The following is a 23,444-nucleotide window of genomic DNA, read 5'->3' on the forward strand; positions in this document are numbered from 1 at the left end:
TCTAGAGTAGATTTTTTGCTTGTGAAAATCAGTTTTTCTGAATTTTTTCCAAAAATAAGCATTTTGGGCTTTCATGACCTTCATAGTACTAATATAAACATGTGTATTACGGTCATTTTAAACTCAAATTTGAGTCTCTGAGACCTTCAGAAGCTGAGATACATATTTCCCATATACGCACCTGATATGAAATATGGGCGTGGCTCCACAGGGTTGAAACTACTTATAGAATTTGCTTACTTTATCAATTCTAATTCAGAATGACCTAACAGAGGACCCTGTGTTTAGAAATCTTGTAGACACTGAACTGCTTACTCGATTTTCACTAAATTTCTAGAGTAGATTTGTTTACTCACGCTCAAGTGAAAATCGGTTTTTCTGAATTTTTTCCAAAAATAAGCATTTTGGGCTTTCATGACCTTCATAGTACTAATATAAACATGGTCATTGCGGTCATTTTAAACTCAAGTTTGAGTCTCTAAGACCTTCAGAAGCTGAGATACATATTTCCCATATACGCACCTGATATGAAATATGGGCGTGGCTCCACAGGGTTGAAACTACTTATAGAATTTGCTTACTTTATCAATTCTAATTCAGAATGACCTAACAGAGGACCCTGTGTTTAGAAATCTTGTAGACACTGAACTGCTTACTCGATTTTCACTAAATTTCTAGAGTAGATTTTTTTACTCACGCTCAAGTGAAAATCGGTTTTTCTGAATTTTTTCCAAAAATAAGCATTTTGGGCTTTCATGACCTTCATAGTACTAATATAAACATGTGCATTGCGGTCATTTTAAACTCAAATTTGAGTCTCTAAGACCTTCAGAAGCTGAGATACATATTTCCCATATACGCACCTGATATGAAATATGGGCGTGGCTCCACAGGGTTGGGGCTAGCGACACAAAATTCCCCCCTCGGTGATTTGAGTTACCAATGACCTATTTAACCCGATTCAATAGCAAAAAACTCTGTACATCGAAGTGCACACTCAACACCTCCCTGCTACTGGAGTATAATAACCACATCACATTTCAATATAATCTCGGAAGTCGCCAAGCGCTTTAGTTGCGCTGTTATACTTGTAATTTAATAGAAATGTAATTGAATAAGAATGTAATTGAATAAAAAGAACGTCGAATTCTGTATTAATATACATGATGAATATTCGACATTTAATACTTGTTCTGGTGCACACGATGCAATGATCGAATGTTAGCTGTAAATTCAATACAATTAACGGACCTGACTGAAACCCAGACAAGTTAATCCAGTTCCAGGATTAAGTGCACTATCTCCCCACTTTCTACTATTGTCTCGGTATATTCTTATTACCACTAATACCATTATTACTTCTTGTTAAAGAAGCTTCCGTCGTGTCCTGTATAGTACCAGTAACAGTGCCAGTACATGATTGTGTACATCATTAATATTAACGGTCCTAGAGGCTACAACTCGGCGCCTTACATACAGTAATAATTGGGAAACTAGTCACATAATTCATTATGAGTTTTCATAATGGAAAACTTGTCCCATGATTTAAACGATTTCTCGTTATTTTCTGGGAAATTTGTTACAAAATTCAACATAAGTTCTCAAAATTGTCTAGGTGGCTTTACGGCTGGTAGAGATGAGAGGTGGCAAGCTTTCCTAGACTTCCTGGGACATCGCCCGTTGTTATATTGGAATTTGGCGACGTGAATCTTATCTGAAGGCCGCAAAATTGCTTCTATTGACTACATATATTATTGACTACCCTCCCTGGTATGTTTAATGCAGATATCAAACACGTACCTGAGAGGTACGGGGGAGGAGGGGTGTATTTCACGGTGAGTAGTTGCGTAAAGTGCAGGATTTGTAACTTTAATTTCATTACGTCGAGTTACCCTTATTAAAAGCTAATCATTATGTCCGATCAGCATTATAATTGAATAATTGCTTAGATGATCCGTCAAAAATAAACCCCGGATCGAAAACTGCGGTTATTACGATTCTTATCAGGAATTTCGACTTTTGTCTTAGATAAACACTGTACCAGGAGTATGAGCCTAATTTTCTACTTATACAGGACATCTATCACACTATTTGATATATCTATAGGTGTAGTAAATTCTTTTATTACGGCATTATGAACGAAATGTTTGTTTAATTTGAATTCCGCGATGGCCAAGCGGTCGAAACAGGAAATCTAAATGCAATGATAAGTAAATAATACGTAGCCTTTATCGGGTTATTTGCAGTAAATGCAATGACAAGTATCCACTATAGTGTTACTTTCATTTAGGTTGATGTAAATACTTTATTTGATACTTTATTTATTGATACCTCTGAAATTACGTGACGTTTTAATAGGATAAGTTGATAGTCCGAGAACTATCAAAAACTTTGATTTATTGTGAATACCCACTTAAAAACACATAATTTTACTTAACCGTAAGTGCTCACTTTTAATGATAAATAGACCTTATTGGTCCAGTAGATTTGAATTATTTTCAGACAGTCCAATACAATACAAGTGCAATTACAGTACAGACTAAAGTATACACTATACAACAAGTAGGGAGAGAAGGAGGTGCTGCAAGTAATTGTTATTTCCCATACAGTTAATTGGCTAATTAGCTTTATTAATTGGTATTAAGTACCTCATTTCCGCAGGGTATGGGAAGACTTTGTAGAGTAAGTTTGGGAGGTACACTTCAGGGATTATTGTAGACTAATAAATAGTCTAGAGATTATTTTAAAATATTTAATTGATATAGGTTGGTTTAATAGTTATAAACAATTATTTGCGATTTAAGAAATTAAAGGCTACAATAATTTACTGGTTACTGTTATTGTGTGAGTTAGGGCACCCCCAGTTAGAGTGCGAAGTCATGGTGTTTCTACTAACCAGAAATGTTAAAACTAAATTCGTTATGAGATGGCTAGAAAAAGATATTTTGATGCAGTTTTATTCCGAAAATGAAACATAATTGCAACAACATCTCTGCAGTTAGAGTTGTGCAGATCGAGTATTGTGTGTCAGAATGCAAAGTGAATCAATGCAATTTGTAAAGTGAATTGTAGTAGGTATCGCCCGTATCGGTAAAGGAAATAAAAGATGTGGGTTTTAAAATTTAATGTAGGTTAACTTTAATGGATAATGAATTCTTAAGAGTCTGTGATAACTCGTGTGTGTGACACCAAGCAGTTTAAAAAATCAAACCATTTAACTTAATGTGAAATTATAATACTAAACCAAGTAGACAGAGAAAAACTAACGAACAAAATAAAAATAGGATGAATTAAAACTAAATACCTGTATGAAGGGCTCAACACGTCCTTGTAACTCCTCTACTTGGAAAGATAAATTGTTGAACTTCTCACACGTCAAACAATCTGAAAATGGGACAGATTAAACACAAGTAAGGACACAATTAATTTTCAGATATAAGATCATAGATTGCAAAATTTTATGGATTCTTTGATCACAAGGCGCCCAGCGAAGTGCCGCAAAGAGGTCAATATTTGGGCCTTGCGGGAACAAAGAGACTATTTCATTAATTATTGTATCAACAATTAAAGGCGACACAAACGCTACAAGGACAATATTTAACTTAATTTGAAAAACGAACCAATAATTGGCATATCAATTAACATATGACATCGTGTGCCAGATTTTTTAGGTTACACATCACGAAACACAACACGATACAGAAACATTGAAGGGGTTACAGGGTTTTAGTTTATAGAAACAGTATGGAAATATCTTGAAACAGTCAGTGAGTGTTTTCAACAGATCTGCAATAAAAACAGAGGGTTACCGTCCTGTTGCAGACACACCAACCCTTGTTAAATGAGTTTTAAACAAATCCACAAAAGTCCAGTATCTGACCTGCCTGAGCGCTGACTCTACCGGGCTGGAACACAAACAACCACACACAAAGAGCGACCCCGCAGAGAACCAAGGTAGAGAGAAGAACGCTCAGAAATACTTTTGTACCCTTGTTAGCGAAACATGCTAACATAGCAGTCAGATGGAGGAGGGATGGTTAGAGAGTTTCTTATGGACAGAGCGATAGAGGAGGAGAGAGGAGTCCTTTTACATTTCTAGAGGTGGAATGTTACAGTTTTCTAGTTGGTTACAGTATTCTAGTTGGTCGCGTTATTGTTATTTTCCGTTTAAAATTGCTGGAATATTGATTATGTGTATACCCACACCACATCAATTAATAATATACATGTAAATAATGGTATTTCTGATAATATTATGGTATCAATATTTATAGAGATCCATTTTCATGAGTTATTCTCAAAAACTGAAAATCGTAGGCAAATGTGTTTCAGCTTTTGCAGAAAATTGCAAATCTAACAGCGCCCAAAATAGCTCATGGTTACAAGAAAGCGGAGTAACAAATACGATTAACTTTTTAACATCTGGTCAACACTCAACAACGAGAGGCAAACAAAAAGACCAGCTAGAAAATAATTTGAGTTAAACCAATTTGCCCAGGCCGAGCCCAAAAGAAAGTAGGCATTGGTGGGCATCCAGACCATTGAAATAATAGAACCAGCCACCTGCTAGCTGATGGGCGCGGAACCGTAAAATTCTGTCGAACCTAATTATTTTGACGTCCTTAATTTAAATTGGCGAGACTTCATACCGAAACAGTAACTGAAATGGAAAGGGCGCCGCCAAACCATCGGATCACTCCCAAAACAAACTACATCATTTGTCACGTGACACAGAACAATCAGCACCAGGTTCATCACTGAGTAGACAATTCCTCTGAAACACTGCTCTGAAATCATACGATGCTGGAGGGGAGGCACCTTAAAATGTGCGTCATCTCCCACCAGAAGGCAAGCCCATATTTTGTTTAAATATTCCGAAAAACCATGTGATTATCAAGAACAGGCGAATATCTCATTTCATGTAAGCGACAGTTTTGGTTTGGACGTGATGTTTTCAAAATATCGAGATATTTAGAATTATTAATGACCTAATGCTAGTTTTGTTCCCAAATTCAACAATATAACTTGTGATGAATGGTTAGACATAATGAAAGAGTGCCAGAATAAAATTATGTGTATATACAGTCACAAGACGCTGAATGTTAAAATCACAAGACGCTGAATGTTAAAATCACAAGGCCCTGAATCAGTAACACTGCCACTACAATATATTCTTCAGTACATTTACAGTAATGGGACACAGCAGTTTTAAGACTGATAAGTGTATTTTTGTTTGATAAGTAGTGCTAGTCACTGCTTATCAGCTTTACTAACGAATGTTCATAATTACTTACATGCTACGAATTTTGACTTATCAAATTTTGCCTGCAAATTTTTACTTTGAGTTAATAAATTATGATGATTATATATGAATTTTACTTGATAGAGTGCTTATCTTAAAGTTAAATGTTTTTACAGGCTCTAATGATGTAGTTTTACGAAAATTTCAAGCCTTACGTTGTGTGTTTCCCTTCGTGTCCAAAAGCATTACATTCTTCAGTAACGACTAATAAAGTGAGGGGAATTTAAACATAAGCACGCTCAGGCATTAGAGGAATGATGTTATTTTTAAACGGAACCAAAAAGTGAATAAATTTCGGGACTAGCTAATCCTAGACCAACTTAAAACCGGCCCAATTAATTACATAGTACGCCAGCTCCGGATCTTTCAACACACAGTTATAAGATTTTACAATCCAAATACCAACAAAAGTTCTCAAACTTTTCGTTTTGTGCGGACATAAACTGGTCGGGGGATTGAAGGTTCACTTTGTAACATCCAGACAGGAAATGAGACGAACTCGGTGTACAATTGATGATAGTTATTTAAATAAAAACCAGGTATCAGTAAGCATAAGCCAGTATCAGCCTTAAACGAAAAGAAACGGCCCTCCAACGCAGAAAGAATCAGTTTTTACCGCCTCGGACAGGGGACATACAAAAAATTGCAAACAAATAGCTACCGTCCAATCTCAATAAGATGCGGTTTAAGTAAAATCACTCAAGTCCTTCAAAGATGTCTGTTCTTTTTAGCCCTGAAATCAGCTAACTTTAAATAAATTCTATTATGTTTCTATCCCGCCCGTCCACAGGTCCATGATCTAAAAGTTTAAAACTATCATTAGTCTGAAAAAGAAATTACAGACGCAACCAGCAAAATCCACAATATTCCAAACTCCGCTAGCTATACCCTCACAACAATATTACCAAGCCTGCTGTCTTCCAATAAAGTGGAGACTAGACTCGGCCACTAAAGAACCAAGGAAGCGTAACTAAGATCGGTTAACTGGATGATACTACGAGTCTGTTTAAACACAGACAGCTAGTGTTACAGTGTACTGATATATAGTAGCTAAAGTTGGGGTTGGAGCTAATGTTTCCTGGAGAAGGTTAACGAGTGAGAGAAGTAGTCCTGATAGTTACGTATTAGTGACGTATTGGTGACGTATTGGAGGAGGGTGGTTGGTAACAGGTCGTCTCTAGGGGCCAGGTGTCGGGCGCTACCAATACTTACTAAATTAATTTGTTATTAGTAGAACTGGAAGTAGAAATGTCAATATCGAGTTCCATGAACGCAGATAAACCTGCAATCTTGCAATCTTAACATAAGCGTCAACAACCAATACTAGCCTTTAGAATGAAAACAGAAATTAAACCCGGTACCTACTGCCTATGACGATTGCTCATTTACCAACCAACTTATCACTCGTGAACCTTCCATTATTTTCAATGACGTCATTAACGGATGTGATGATGATGTAACTTCAAACCATTTGTCCACTTCTGATGACAGCATTAAAAAATCCTGTTAACAACCCCCAAATTACATGTAAAAGTGTGACATGTACTGTCTGTTAGCGCTACTTGTGACAATAAGTGATTAAACTTCACACTTTCGTGGTAATGATAGAAGGATCAGAGGATCAAAGGGGTTTCGTTATCGAAACGGACTAATCTTACACAGACTCGTGCATTCCGGGTGGCACTGTCAGGTAAATAGCTAAATTTAATTTAAATTATGATCTAAACAACCATGTGTTCTATTTTTGTAAAAGTTCGTACGTCATTAAATTGTTTGAAATTAGGACGATCTGCAACGATAATCCCTTAATCGCTTGCAGATAAGAGCTGTCGATGTTAACAGAAGATTAACCGCTCAAATAAGTATAACGTCTCATAAAAATGATAATATACTACTAGTATTACTAGGATACTACGAGAATAAGCACAGGTCCAACGAGAGAAAGAGACATATTAGTAGTAGTAGTAGCGACATATTAGCTGCTCTTAATCAACAGTTATTAAATCAGAATTAAGATTATTAATAGATAACATCCCATTCACGTATGTGGGCCTGTCGGAGGAATCGCATCTTCGGAATCCGACGTGTGACCCTGCAATTAACAAGAATTTTGTTATTTGCGAGGGAGCAAATCATCCTGAAATGGATGAGATAATGTCAGATGAAGGCTCGCTATTAGTATTACTGGGACACGGTTTAAAGCCCTGGTCTTAAATTATTTCTTCAGAGCTCTATCACAGGACACAGTACCACATGACATTATCACGTGACATGATCCTCAACTATTTGTCAAGGAGTGACAAAGTATAAATTCTACTCATGACGAATAGTATCAGCCGCACTATAAACAGCATCATTTACGACTCACATTCTGTGTTCAAGTGTTGTTATCAGGGGTTACTATAGTGACTATAAATAGTTTGTAGGTGCAGGAGGACACACCATTACACCATATAACATTTTACCGGGGAGGTGAAGTCTGTTTGGTTGTACATTAATTTACTATCAAAAGTGGATATGGCAGTAGAATCCGGTACCGTAACTTATTTCATCAGCTTATTATAATAATTGAGATCATTTAACGATTGATATGCACCAGCTAAGTGTTTTGATTTATTATTCCTGGCCAAACTAATATAAGGTGTGAAAATAAACGTAATCTACAAACCATCCTACCCGGACCTCAAATAATAACCGTTGGGATCAGTTGGCTGAATTCCACAACACCACAATGACAAACTCCGTTCAGGGTAAGATCACACGATAACCGTCCTATCTGTTCAGCACCCGATAATGCAGGAATTCCCTTGATTATGTGGAGCAGAAAACCCTCCACGAGACATGTTATCAGGCCATGAAGGGGTGACGTAATATACAGAATTGGGGCACATTGCGACGTCGAGTTGTTGAATCGTGGATTGTTCCCTTTTGCAACTCAATAAATTGAAATAGGATTTAAAGCCTAATCGAGGCTCAATATAGTTAAGGATCTAGTAAACGCTTTAGTTTGAAAATAGATTTAACCTAGATTTTGTTAACTTCCCTAACTGTTCACAATAAATCAAATCTTAGGATTACAGCGCGAAAAATTAGTGAACCACATGACCACCACTATGGTTGAGGTAATTGTTTGAGGAATTCCACAATCGAATTCCGATCACAATGGAATGGCAGTTAACAAAAGAAAGTTCGAGAACTCGGGACAAGTGGATGGTAAAGATGATAGCTGGAAAAACTCAACTTCTCGGGCAATATCAATACTTCAGTCAATTAACAGTTGATGAGTAGGAGGTTAATTACTAATTATCTCAATTAACGTCGAAAATAATGCTCCAGAATGAGATCACTTTGAACCCCAGAGGACAGCTTCATAGAGATCCAACAATTTAGAGCCGCACTATATGGCACTATAGCACGTGATTGAACCTAAAGTACAAAAAGCTATTGTTGTGGTGAATTACACACGGTGATTAACAAGTTAACGGTCTGAGCGCGCAATTAACGGTCTTTTTAACCAGGTTAACCGTTAAATACAACCTGTCATCCGGTTAAAATTATACACAACCTGATTAACCGTTTTACTCTTCCAGATCAATCCAGATCTAGGATGAGCAAACAGCGGGGAGACGGGAAGACGTGAAGGACACTGGAACCACTATTTACAGGACGCTTGCCTTATTGATAGTCACGTAACATTAGCCAGTAACTAACGAGGATTATTTTGGAAAATACCGTCCACTTTTGTTTATCCAATTATCACAGTCTAGTGTTCAGGTATGGTGGGATGTTGCAACAAATTGACGGGTTTTCTCTGTGAGTGTACGTGTATTATACGGGTTTTGTAAGAGAGACTCAGGAGCTGTAAGCTCAGTGAAGCAGTGAATAAAATATTCCGGCCTCCTGTTAGGCTCACATTGGAGCAAAGTATTTCTGATTATTTTGTAAAAACATGACGTCACAAGTTGCTGTAGAAGCTTTTTTTCAGCTGACGTAGGGCCAAATGGAGGTGCAAAGTGAGCATACCACAAACAATCAAACAGTGACGTTGTCAAACCAATCAGTCTAATCATAATAATCCCAGTCCCCAAACCCAGACGCATCTCAGTAATTTGTAACACATAGCAACCGCTAAAAAGTAACGTAAAATACAAATCAGGCGGAGGGGAAATAAATTGGAAGCCGTTGGAGGTCCTCAAAGAAAGTGATTAACTAGCAATAAACAGGTCTAATAGAAGAATAATGTCACTTACAAATATGAGTTTAAGTGTTTATATCTTTATATGAGGCTTAATCTTTGAGCAGATTACAATATCGTGCAAATATAGAGTGTTAGCCAAGTGCAATAATATTAACAGATTAATTTTAACACACAATCAAAATGTTGTTAAAGACATTTTACACTAGCCTGCGTGTAGACAACCTCTATCTTGTTATCGTACAGTACAAAGTTATAACGGCTCTTAGACCTTAAATTAATATTCTGATAGTTATTATCATTTAATGTACAGCAGTTTGGGTTTATAAACAGAGAAACTACAAAAGTAGTGACGTGAGAGTCTTTATCATTACACGTGAGAGTCTTTAGCAATATGAAAATATGTGCCAAAATAAAACATTGTTGATGTAAAAGGAGTAATGTTTATAAAGGAGTAATGTTTCATCAAAGGTTTCGAGCTGCAAAATAATGTCACCAGAGAAAGGTTGATCTCAAATTAAAATCGAATGTTCACAATTTGAAACGGAGCCTATAATTAAATATACTGTGCAAATACCAGAATCTCTTCACAACACCTGTGCTGAATTGTAAGGTAAGAAACCAAAGTCAAGTGTGATAGACAGTATCCGATACCAGTGGCAGTCGGGAAACCGTTTAATTAACTTAGGCAGATTTTAAGAAAGATTCTATCAAAATTAAGGACCATTCCAATGAACAAGGAAACTGGCGTACTAGTGCGTAAGCCGGTGAAGTCTTAAGGAAACCCTCAAAAGTTAAGGTGCTGCCTACTTGAAACCCTCAAAAGTTAAGGTGCTGCCCGTGTAAAGATGAACAATGAACATTGTTTCTCAGAATCCTTTTTATATAACACCGTGTGGCAGTTGGCAATCAGCCAGACTACCTGTGATGAAGAAACAAAAGTTCATCGTAAGGCACTCTATTTAATTTTAAAAACTGTACAATTGAATTTTCTTGGCACCATAACAGACAGAAACGGTTTGAGCTAGAAACACAGCCGTTTGAACGTGTAAGTGGTTATAATATTTTTGGAACTTATAGAGCTGTACCAATAACCACATGGTTGCCGTGACAACTATAGCGCATGATATGAGCCAGGCATAGTGCAGAAGAGTTAACATGTAAAAGTGAATATAATTAGTCAGCTGTAAAAACGTTAAAATTTGTCATGTGCATGTGACAAAATCCTAAAATTGTCAACATAGTACTTAAATATTCATTATTCAGCCATTATGTAAAAATATTAGCTATAGAGGAATAAGTGCTAAAGTAAAAGTTTCTGTATTGCAATATTTAATATTGGATGAAATCCATTGAAACTTTTTCGATTAAAAACTTTCAAAAAGAAGTATCTTGGGCTGTATCATAATTTCACACGCGACGCAGGCAACCTCAGATGTGGTACAATTTCATTTTCATGAATAATATTATACATAATTATTTTACATTCGATTCCAGTACAAACATAAACCACGTCGAGCCGAAATTGAAATTACAACAAAAAATAAACTACCGCAAACTTACAAATTCCAGGTAAATTTGAAGGCATTTTGTGACCTTAAAAGATTTCTCAACTGCGTCTGAACTACAAAGAAGAATTAACTCTCTAAGGGCTGGAACGTCTAGGAATGTCTAGCCGAGGAAAGGTGAAAATATCAGAATCCTTGAAACTACCCATACGACAGACGTACCAGGAGCTAGCTAAAAAGCTGATGAGAAGACTCGTTACATGTCTTTTTCACCTTCATGTAGACTGTAGAGCACACAGCTGACACTCTGACACCCGTGTACTGCTTCACGGGTGGTTAGATTATTATTTGGTATCAGGTATCTCACAGGTATCAAATATGTGTTCAAGTTAAAATAATTTGCTGATTCAAATTAATATATTACACGAAATGTCGGCGTTAACCACTAGAGCCAGTCACAATCGGCCAGCTATCAGCTAGCTAAGCGACTAAATCGGCTAAAATATTGACTATCGAAATCGCGCATTTGCCGGAAAACTGAGTTACCATTGTACCCTAGATTTGGCAAATCTCTGTTAAATATGAGTTTCAAACAAGTAAAGTTGTCGCACAATTATGTATATGCAAATGTATGCAAAAACAATTTAGTATTTTTTGATTGTGCATGATATAGTAAAATATCAAATCATGTAGCGATATTGTTGAATTTTTTAAATTTAGTCCACCTTAAAGAGTTCGTCTGACTTCTGCAGTCAGTCAAACTCATTGGCTCACTCGCAGCTCTACAATGGCATCATCACGGTTGTGACTTGTGAGCAGTTACAAGTGTTGCAATATGTTCAGAGACCGATTACTGAGCACGTGTCAGAACAGCTTGAGAATGACAAGCTGTGCGAATACTAGAATATTCTTGCGTTTTTAATGAGGTCTTGAACGAAACTACGAAATAAAAACAGTTTGTATACCCCGCCCATATCTAAAGTACCCCGCCACTCGATATATCCCATTAAAATTAACCCCGTAAAATTGAATTTTTCGTTCCATAGAAAAATTTTCCTCTCAAGATTATGTAAATCGGAGCTGATAACTATTCTTACATGCCCCAAGCTGTGCCATTTACCATCTACCGTGCAAAATTAATGGACTTAACCCTCAACCTATTTGAGCACGGAGCATGTTCCTAGACGGGGATTGTTCTAGATAATTGTGTTTTGCCGACAAGATCAGGTCTGATGAGAGACTTGAGTGAAAATGTAGCTAATTCAGTGTGTGTTGTAATGCTTCGAGGAGTTTATATTGCACGCCAGCAGTCGGTGTTACCGGGGTTAATCTAATAGCGTTATTATTGGAATATTAGAGATAAATTCAAACAGGAGTATTGTAAAATGTTCAAGTGCCAGTGGTTTATTTATTTGATCTATCTAATGTCACACATACAAGAGATTGAAGAATGGTATTGTTCATTTCATTGATTTCTTGAGTAGAGATGAAAGATTACCACTCAGCAATCTTCAATTTCACAGAAAGCTTGCTGCCATTGAGCGTTGAAAATTTTGATCTGTGCAATCTAATCGAATAAAAATTGAATGAAAAAATCAAATTGAACGTTGTAAAAATTTTAAACATCGACAAAGTATCGATTTAATAATTAGAATTAAAAAGATGTTGATGCTTAGGTAGCCTTTTTAAATTGAAATAATGTTTGAATAGTAACAATGATTAGTAACCATGATTACAACTTTCCATGTAGTCAATCTGAGTAGACTTTTTTACTTGCCGATAGTTTAAATATAGTCACGTTTGAAGTTTGATGCTCAAATTTGGTCAAATTTAGTCATGCATGATACACATTGACATCATTAGTAACGAGATCAAACGAAAGATATACTTGTTTTGCACGAGATGATATCATCTGTGGTAACTGGTAGACAATGAGGCTAATTTCAACGAAAATAAAAGCTAAAGATGAACTGTAAGTTGAAACAACAAAATAACAAGTACTCCAAGATCATTTTTATGCTGACTACAAAATACATAGCACATGTACGAAATCTCGACCGTTAAACTCGTACCCCTCACTCATCTGATAAACGGAAGAACAAAGTGTATTTCTAACTTAGGCAATAGACAGAAAATATGTTCTGTTATGAACACATAATGATAATATGTACCCCGAATCAAATCTTAGCTCTAAGAGAGGGAAGTATACTGATAAAAGTTTGCAACGAAATTAACTTAAAATGATGTCATTTACTCACGTGACTACCGTTCTGAGTTCTGAGTGAGTGGTTTGTGCCAGCTGGATTGTCATTGGTTTAATGCACTAAACTCTGATAACAAGACGGTCGTACGATGTTTTTGAAGATAGCACGCAAACACACCCAGTATCGATTTCAAAACTCCCGGACTTTAGCCAAACAGTGATAATAACGGATGAAATAAGTCAATCACGCCACCACATATGGGTCACGTGTTGAATTTGAAGGCTCGTCTGTTTTCTTGGAAAGAGAGGTATGGCCACGCGAGCTAATTGCCTATACTGACAGCTCAATATTCCACATTCTGGTTGATTACTGACTTTGAGTCAGTTACAAATACCGACACCGCGTTTCCACGTGACAAAGTAAAATTGCACGCTTCGATCAGGGGACTTATCTTAGCAAGGGTATTGATAAGACATGATAACGCTAAATGGCGATTCCAACATCTTTCATCATTAGTATTACACCATGTTTTCTTCATCAGCCGGAATAACATGAACTAAGTTAAAACATAGGCCCGATGTGAGATACATGACACTAAAACCAGCTATCAAATTTCACAAACACACGTGTTTTCAAGCATGATTAGAGGCAAGTATTTATAAATTCGATTTAAAAGTTGACAAGGCTGCGGTGCTGATAAGAGATAAGATTTGCTGGCCTTGTCAAAAATACACATGACACTTCGAGTTCATCAGACCGAAGCAAGGTTGATGATAATTTAACCGTTTTAACGACTTTTTAACGATTTTTTAACGACTTTTAACGACTTTTTAACGACTTTTTAACCGACATCAGGTGAAAAGCCAACGCCTATGTTTAACTTAAACATGTTAACACTTTTAAAACTTGAGACCTGCAGTAACATGACCAATGCCACATTTGATTGATATGCGATGTGTCACTAATCATGTGTCACTAATTATGTGTCACTAATCATGTGTCACTAATCATGTGTCGCTAATCAGAGAGTCGATTTAATCTTGACACCAAAATGACCATTTAATCAGCAACCATTAAGTTGCACAAAGTCCACCGCAACTGAGATATCATGATACAGCACACTAAAAATGCAACAGCTCTCCATCGACATTTTGATATTAAACACGCACGTGCAATATTCTAGATTACAAACCGACATCACAAGAGGCTCAGTGAGCTAAGATTATAATTTGATCACGTGATGGCCTGATGGGCTGCTCTGTCTCTAGAGCTCTAGAGAGTAGAGGAGGTTTGTATAATGAGGGACATGTTTCATTGCCCCCCCCCCCCCCCCCCCCCTCCTCCTCATTTATACCCAGCTCTAAACATGAAACAGGTCTTATGTCGAGGAAATAGTTTGGAGCATGATAAGTTGATAAGTTGATAAGTTGTACTCTCGACTCGATACTGCCTTACTATCGTGATGAGGGAATGTGTGAAGTATTCAGAAAACTGCTTTGAAGTCTTTTGTGCAGTGACACTGATCATGTGCCGTTAGTATCATGTCTGAGATAAGAATAGAAGGATCTAGAAAGATATAGTGCTAAAAATAATCAAATACCTACAAAATTAAACACCATTAATAACGATCAGATCAATAAACGTTACTTAGACACCTCGGGTGGTGTGTGTTATAAACGGCCAGCTATACGGTACGAGAACCATAATGTGTACCAAGCACTCAGTGTATAGATGTACACTGCGAGTAATGTCGGAGGAGTATCAAAGAAGCTGCCTGTAACGATTATTGATTAATAGGGTTCAATCAAGCGAGACACTCTCACTATGCTCCACTGAGCTCCATGATCACGTGCTCAAGACTTGATTAGCAGCAAATTACGGGGGTTTAAGCTAAGTAGATCAACATGCACTGATAGTATCAGTCTAAGCTCTGATACTATTCATAATGGAGAGTAACACCATTGTTCGGGTAGTTGTGACGAGGAATGGTTTAGATTTTAGAAAATTTAAGGCGAAAACTACCGATTACTTCTCACAATGAGCCTGTTAACGAGACAACCTGCTAACCTGCTAACCTGCTAACCTGCTAACCTGCTAACCTGCTAACCTGCTAACCTGCTAACCTGCTAACCTGCTAACCTGCTAACCTGCTGACCTGCTAACCTGCTAACCTGCTAACTTGCTGACTTGCTAACCTGCTAACTTGCTAACCTGCTAACCTGCTAACCTGCTGACTTGCTAACCTGATAACTTGCTAACCTGCTAACCTGCTAACCTGCTAACCTGCTAACCTGCTAACCTGCTAACGATAGCGAGGAGATACTGGAAAGGGGACTGGAAGGGAGAAGTGAGATTTTTCCACACTTTAAGGCAAGAAATTTCGAAAAAAGTAAAAGCAAGTAAACTAAACCTCACATAGTGTACAGTATAGCACCCTCCACAAACTGCTGTCTGTCAGGTTACTATCCAAAGAAGGTTTGGTATTCATAGCTTATCACAGGCTACAAACAAGAACCGAAGCACGAGAAATCGAGTTCCGTGAAAATATCAAGAGGTGGGGGATAACTTTACTTCCTAGATTATATAACCTCTTTCAAGTATTTAGACCCAATGTGATTTGAGATGATAGCCCGCATTTACAGCCTATAATCTTATAGATTTACCAAGACCAATTAACGTGGCGCCTCTCGATTGATATGTCTGTTTTTGTGTACGTAAAGAATGAGAGAGCAAGCTCCGATCGGTAACCGTAAAAATCGCAAAAAATATGAACTACTTCACGTATCACAAAAGCAAGTAGAAAGTCTCACGGCTCTTGTCAATGTATCCAATTGTCAATGTATCCAAATTCTAACACGCGGGTAGGTTTGCTAGAATTTTCCACTTTAAGCACGTGAGAACTCGATAATTCGAATATAATTTATACGCCGTCTATAGTCCTCTACTTCTACTTTACAAACTACATTTTCATATTCCTATTTCTTTCATGATTTACAGCTATTACATAATATGCGCTTAGTTTATGCGCAGACTTAACGGTTCAATTCTCTTGTTCAACAACTAAAGGGACCGAGGAGGATCTGGGATAATGACACATTATGCCATTCTTTAGATTTATCAGATAACCAATAACCACTATCTCTATAACCAATAACCACTATCGCTATAACCAATATAACCACTATCTCTATAACATATTATAACCACTATCTCCATAACAAACAACCACTATCTCTATAACCAATAACCACTATCTCTATAACCAATAACCACTATCTCCATAACCAATAACCACTATCTTACTATATATAAAGCGAGACGATATATATATATATATATCTGTGCCATTTTACTGACACCACGGCATCGACTTTAACGCAACTTTCTGCAAAAACCGTAAAAGATATACAACTGAAACTTTTTTGGCTGGGTCAAATGCTTTAATATCCTCCAAATCAGCATGAAAAAATTAAAAATTGGCCGAGGAATAATGATTTTAGAGCCGAAAATTTGGACCCCCAAGTGGTGTCAAAAACGCCAATTAAATAGGTAATAATTATTTCAGTATCTTGAGTCTTGACACCGTTTAGGGTTATATTTCACGGGTTCCTGCTAGTCTCCATAACCAATAACCACTATCTACATTCTCCATAACCAATAACTACTATCTCTCTAACTTATAATCTATAACCAGTAACCAAGGTTGTATTACCTTGCAATATTATAATTAACCTCCCTGAAAATTGGTCTCGTTGTCGCGACAAAAGCTATTAATCACCAGACACCAATTCAAGTAGGGCGAAATGCCGATAATTAATTTCGTCACTAGAAATTCGGTGCTTCAGTGGCATTTGTAACGAGTGAAAAAGATGTTGTGGGAATTGTTTTGCATTCCATACAATTTAAGAAAAGATGAACGAGTAATGTGAAAATTGTTCGCACGATTAACACCCCACGTTTTTAGCATTTTATACAATTTTTAAATTTTTTCCCTGAGAACATTAAAAAATTTGTCCATTGTATCTTTTCAGCGGATATTTCAGGTATACGGCAAGCAAGGCGCGCCCCTGGTAAATTATGTGCACTTTATGTACAAGCAAGGCGCGCCCCTGGTAAATTATGTGCACTTTATGTACAAGTACGACCAACGCCTCTTATAGTTATGCTACAGAGACAAAACATTATAAAAAGCCTTCATGCGATCTGAATAATAATCCCGCATAAAATGCTTATCACAATATGTACGTGGATACTGTCCAACTTGGCTCCTGAATACTTGACTCCTGAAGTCTTGAATTTTTTGCCGTTGCTAAATGTTCATCCTTAATGAACGAAGCAATAAAGCCGGAAAAACAGTTCCATACCCCAACTATATTATATAAACAGAGATTTGGAGAGAAAACACGATAATTGGTTATATCAATATACGATGACAGATTAATCATATCGTTTGAGAAAGCAGTTTAGAATAAACTAGAAAAAAGTCCTTGGTTTATGAAAGAATGTTTTCCGTTTATACAGCGTTACAGGCGATAACTTCATAGAATTCTAGTAGCTATCTGCTATATTTAAAAATTTGAAAAACAAGATATTTTGACGATAAAGAGCTTTGATAACGCCGGTTCAGGCACAAATACTACTCCTACTACAACTACTGCACGAGTGTAAGACATTAATGCAGATTATTTCTAAGATCGATGACAGCGTAAAACGGTCCAATTACCCAAAGCACATTGACAACAGGTGTGTTAAACGAAAGGTACTGCCGATGGCAGGAAAACAACAATTGTACACTTAAATTGTTAAGTATTATCACCATGTATCTTTTATTGAAGTTCAATTTGAACAGTCTTCACTCCCATAGTTAATCAACATTACCAAGTATATCCTAATTCACGGTCTACACTGTGACGGATTAGGTTCTGAAAATTTCAGATATAAGTCTCGGAGCCATTTCCGCAGACTCTTGTCGGAAACTGTCTGTAGATCGTGTACATACCTATGTGTTTATTCTCCAAAAAAAATTGAAAAAACTTCATCAAACCCTCGTGACGATTCAGTATGCAGTAAAATATTTTGTTTTTTGGCTCCAGTCCAAAGCAGAATGATCAGGTCAGGGCAAAAAGCTACTTAAATCAAAGACCTGCATCATCGCAACCAAAAGCAGTTTACAGCGCCAATCCCCAAAAAATTATACCCTATTCGGTATAACCAAGTTTACGAAGGAGTATTTGCACATGATTCATGGTTATCAGGTTCATTAGCTCAAACAATCAGGTTAAACAAGATTTATCGTGTTAAAGGGTTTTAGAGGCAAGCAATTTTAGGGTATTTTGAAAAATGCCTAATCAAACAAAAAATCTTCTAGATAAATCGATAAATCGAGGGGTGTGTACCCAGTACTAATGTACAGAATGTATAGAAATATTATATATATACTACATTAAGTGCTAACTCTTGGCATCCAGCCAAGAAGTATAAAGAGAGACTACGAAATATCTCTTTTTAGTACAGTTCACAGACCTTACCTTCTCCATGCTAGAGGTAAAAACACGTGATTATAAAAGGCACACGTGACATATTCACGTGCAAAACGATGAAACAAAAAGTGGGCTCTCTTTCTCGGCAATTCACAGTACAGCTCAAGCCCCTGTATTTATACATTTACGGGTTTAATAATATATCTGAATACAGTCTCTCTTCCGCATAAGGAGGAATCTAAAACGGACGTTCTGATTGGTGGGAAAAATCACGTGTTCGAGCGAGATGATCCCTGATTGGCTGAACTAAAGCACATGGTGACATTTTAACCTTTTGAATGGTTGTTTAGGTTACCAAACGAACGTGTTTTCTTTTTGACAGGCACCGTTTACTATGTGCACTGATATATATGGTGTACATGCACTGTACTTGAAGTACCCAACAATATGCCTGGTTACATATTTATTATTTATAATACATATTTTGTTGAGTACGTCAGGGCTCCCGGACGATAATCCGATTAGCGGAATGACAGGTACTATAAACCGTCTAAACTTTGACAAAGGGGAATGTAGAGACAAACAATGCGACTACAGATGAAAAACACCTTTCAGAATATTAATACTATTTGTACTTAGAGTGAGGACAATAGTAATATTATGTGTACTTAGAGTGAGGACAATTTATAGTAATATTATGTGTACTTAGAGTGAGAACAATAATTATATTATGTGTACTTAGAGTGAGGACAATAGTAATATTATGTGTACTTAGAGTGAGTTCAAGAAGTTAGTCAGAAACAAGATAAACTGGCGTGTAAGTCTACAGAATACCAACTAAAATAGTTCACAGTTCAGCACCCTAATACCACCCCTAATTCGCTCAATAAGATGGAGTATTTTATGGGTAAACTAGACCTGCATAAGCCAGGGGAACGGCCCATAGCAGGGTAACCAGGATGGCCCAGCACCCAAAAACCTGATTAACTAGCACGGATAGGTGTACGAATGTGTTTGTCTACTTGGGAGGGTTAAAAAGTTGATTATTTTGCACACTGGATTTTCAATTTAATTAATTCCTCCTAACATTATCCAGTTCTTCTTCTAAGTTGCTTTCTTTTAGCAATTTCTGTTCATATAATATGACAATGAAATTTGTGACATTTCTTGGTCGTCAAGACGCATCTACGCATGTTTATTTTCAAAAGTAACGTTCATGTTGTCTCTTCCTGATAAGCCGCTGGTCAGGGGATATACTCCTCCAAATATGAACTCTCTGCTGTGTTGGCGCAACGAGCGAGACTTTACTTCGCTATGGGGTGGTCACTGGTCAGAAGAATATGTGATGGCCCAATTAAGTCTTGATGAAACTCAACATAGGTAGCTATGTCACATGAGTCAAAATCAAATAAAGCGATCTGACTACTATAATTTGCTTCATTCAATGTTCCAAATTCTTCGATTATCGACGTTAACATAACATTACATCATTTTGTCCCATTATGCTGCCTATATAGGCTTTTTCCGATTGAATTCTAATATACAAGCGAATTTATCGTTTTTAAAAAGGCATCTGATTAATAGCTGACGTATAAGTTTCTAGCTTTAACTTGAAAACCACAGATCATTATAGTGATTATAGGAAATTAGCAATATTACAAATTTACCAATTCATCCAATAGGTATAATAATTTTACTCGACCACTGGAATCTTTGAAATTTTATCTACTTGAATTCCGCATTCCAAAGTAGGGCTGTATCGAAAAGCTAATTGAATACAAGCCACAACTGCATTATAAATCCAACATCATGGACACTTGCTTGCTGTTTTTCAACAGCTATTACTGGATGGCGATGAAATTTCAATTAGTTTCCCCAAGGCCCAAACAGTTGAAAAAAAAGCAAATACTAGTTCTAAAAGTTAGGCAGGAATTCAGATAATTATGCTAGCGAAGTACTTTCGAAATTTTTACAAAGAAAAACTTGACTGGACGAATTGAAGACCAAGCAAAAAAGTGCAATACAATGGAATTTGAGCTGTTACTATGTTACTGAATAAAGGATAAAACGATACCTACCTTTTGACACTATAACATGATTTAAATTGGGCGAGTAATATAATGAGCGTTATGAAATGTGAGCTGGTATTATTGCAATATTAGATTACAATCAATATCAGACTACCATGAAAGGTTTCAATGAGCAGTTTGACAGATTGTACAATTTTAGCGGTACGATGGAAAAACTGTTTGATGTCAGAGACAAATTCAGTTGCAATTTGTATGTTTGACATGTCGAACTGTCGATAGACGATTATATAGTCCCCCAATCAGTCGATTGTATCCAACATTGTTTGCACAGCAATACTCAATTCATCTTAATTCTCAATATTGTCGTTATCTTCAAATTGCTATACTTACAGTGATTTCATTTCCTGTATTTGGATTTCGGTGCAATATAATAATCCAGACAAAGCATTTAATTTTGCTTAAGCTATTTACGTACCCATTGATGCTTGTTAACTTTGCTGGTTTCACTTATTTAAGTAATCTGGTTCTAGTCTACTTTTAATTGTAAACAATTATATTTTTACTCACCCTATCTACCCGTAGTAGCCACAAACACTAACAAAGAGACTGTTCACTGTAACGTATAGGCAGTATAATGGGCAGTATAAGGTTAAGTCACCCAGCTGAAGAATTACCAACAGATGCATTATATTTGCATGCATAGTTGCAACCTTGGATTCCTTGGGCTTGGATTCCTTGGACCTGGATTCTTCGGCTACTTAAACTTAAACATGGCATGAAATAAGGCTGTGGCTAGAATCCCACCCCCATTAATGACCAACTTGATAATACAACTAGTCACATTATCCAACCATTTACTCCGCAGAACATATATTTTCTGTTAATAAAGACAGAATCTCATTACCTTCAGCAATTCATTACTTATCTAAGACTGTTAAGTATGCATAAATACGTGATATTATACAGTGCAACACTTATTGATGCCTGTTCGGCACCCTAAACAAGTGTTCCGTAGCCATGTAACAAGTGTTCCGTAGCCATGTAACAAGTGTTCCGTAGCCATGTAACAAGTGTTCCGTAGCCATGTAACAATTGTTCCGTAGCCATGTAACAATTGTTCCGTAGCCATGTAACAAGTGTTCCGTAGCCATGTAACAAGTGTTCCGTAGCCATGTAAGTTGTAACAAGTGTTCCGTAGCCATGTAACAAGTGTTCCGTAGCCAGGCCATGTGCCACCCCGTCTGGCGATGATATCTCTACAACGTGTTGACGGTTATAACGACATTAGGACCATGGTACGTTGTTGAAATATGGTATCATTCAAATAGACACAATGTAACATATAGTAGTATCTATTGGGGCACCATATCCAGGAGATGTTTAAGTAATATCAGCTTAGAGCTTGTCATCGACATGTCAGGAGACGAAAATGTTAAATTCGTGACTCGTGCACTAAGTAAAGATTGAGAGTGAAAAGATTCTTGTTGGATTTTAGATAATATTATCTTGCCAGATGTTCGGGAAACGGCGGGGAAAAGTTAAGGGGGGGGGGGGGGGGTTCACCCTGATTTTTTTGTGAAACTTAGTTTCGAGATAGCAGTTGACCAACAAACTAGGACCGGTGACCGAAATTTTGAGGGGGTCCCGGACCCCAACCGCCAAACGGTGCCTGCGGGGCAGCCACGCCCATATTTGATCCAAATTAGGCCCAATTTAGCCAAATACCCTGAACATGCCCAAAACCCAGATTTTAGGTGCTCTACTTGTAGCTAGTGGTCCCCTGAACTCGTATATGAATTTTCATCAAGATTGGACAAAAAATGACTGAGTTATGAGCCAAAAACCATATGACCATATTTGGGCATACGCACAAAATTTGATCGATTTTGGCCCATAAATTGGTCAAATATCAATATTTTTGAATGAAACCAACTTTATATGGAAGATAAGCCTATACTACAGATTCTCTATGATTATCAACTCAATATCTACCTAACTGTGGATTCTGTGTTCAAATAGTTGCAAAAAATGAACAAAATCGCCCATATCTCAGTTCGCGATATTTGCAAAACTGACTTTGCTCAAAACAATAGAACTCAATAGGGTTTCAATATTTTTTCATGAAATTTTCAGAATCGACGTAGAATCGCCTCATGACCTTAAGTTTTGTATTAGAATTTTGAGTTAGGCCTTTAAAAGTCAGTTTTGCAAATATCGCGAACTGAGATATGGGCGATTTTGTTCATTTTTTGCAACTATTTGAACACAGAATCCACAGTTAGGTAGATATTGAGCTGATAATCATAGAGAATCTGTAGTATAGGCTTATCTTCCATATAAAGTTGGTTTCATTCAAAAATATTGATATTTGACCAATTTATGGGCCAAAATCGATCAAATTTGGTGCGTATGCCCAAATATGGTCATATGGTTTTTGGCTCATAACTCAGTCATTTTTTGTCCAATCTTGATGAAAATTCATATACGAGTTCAGGGGACCACTAGCTACAAGTAGAGCACCTCAAATCTGGGTTTTGGGCATGTTCAGGGTATTTGGCTAAATTGGGCCTAATTTGGATCAAATATGGGCGTGGCTGCCCCGCAGGCACCGTTTGGCGGTTGGGGTCCGGGACCCCCTCAAAATTTCAGTCACCGGTCCTAGTTTGTTGGTCAACTGCTATCTCGAAACCAAGTTTCACAAAAAATTCAGGGTGAACCCCCAGCC

General features: G+C 37.1%; 1 protein-coding gene across 3 annotated transcripts in view; it reads right to left on the reverse strand.

Moving 5' to 3' along the window:
- The window catches only part of LOC134824640 (collagen and calcium-binding EGF domain-containing protein 1-like), a 76,626-nt gene that overhangs the window by 27,777 nt on the left and 25,405 nt on the right, over nt 1–23,444 (reverse strand). For all 3 annotated transcript variants that reach the window (XM_063836601.1, XM_063836604.1, XM_063836602.1), the window contains one exon: nt 3,305–3,384. In XM_063836601.1, coding sequence (XP_063692671.1) covers nt 3,305–3,384 — 80 coding nt within the window. The remainder of the gene's footprint in view (nt 1–3,304; nt 3,385–23,444) is intronic.

The sequence above is a fragment of the Bolinopsis microptera genome, chromosome 12 (genome assembly GCF_026151205.1).
Source record: "Bolinopsis microptera isolate Bmic1 chromosome 12, MBARI_Bmic_1.0, whole genome shotgun sequence".
In the NCBI taxonomy this organism is placed as follows: domain Eukaryota; kingdom Metazoa; phylum Ctenophora; class Tentaculata; order Lobata; family Bolinopsidae; genus Bolinopsis; species Bolinopsis microptera.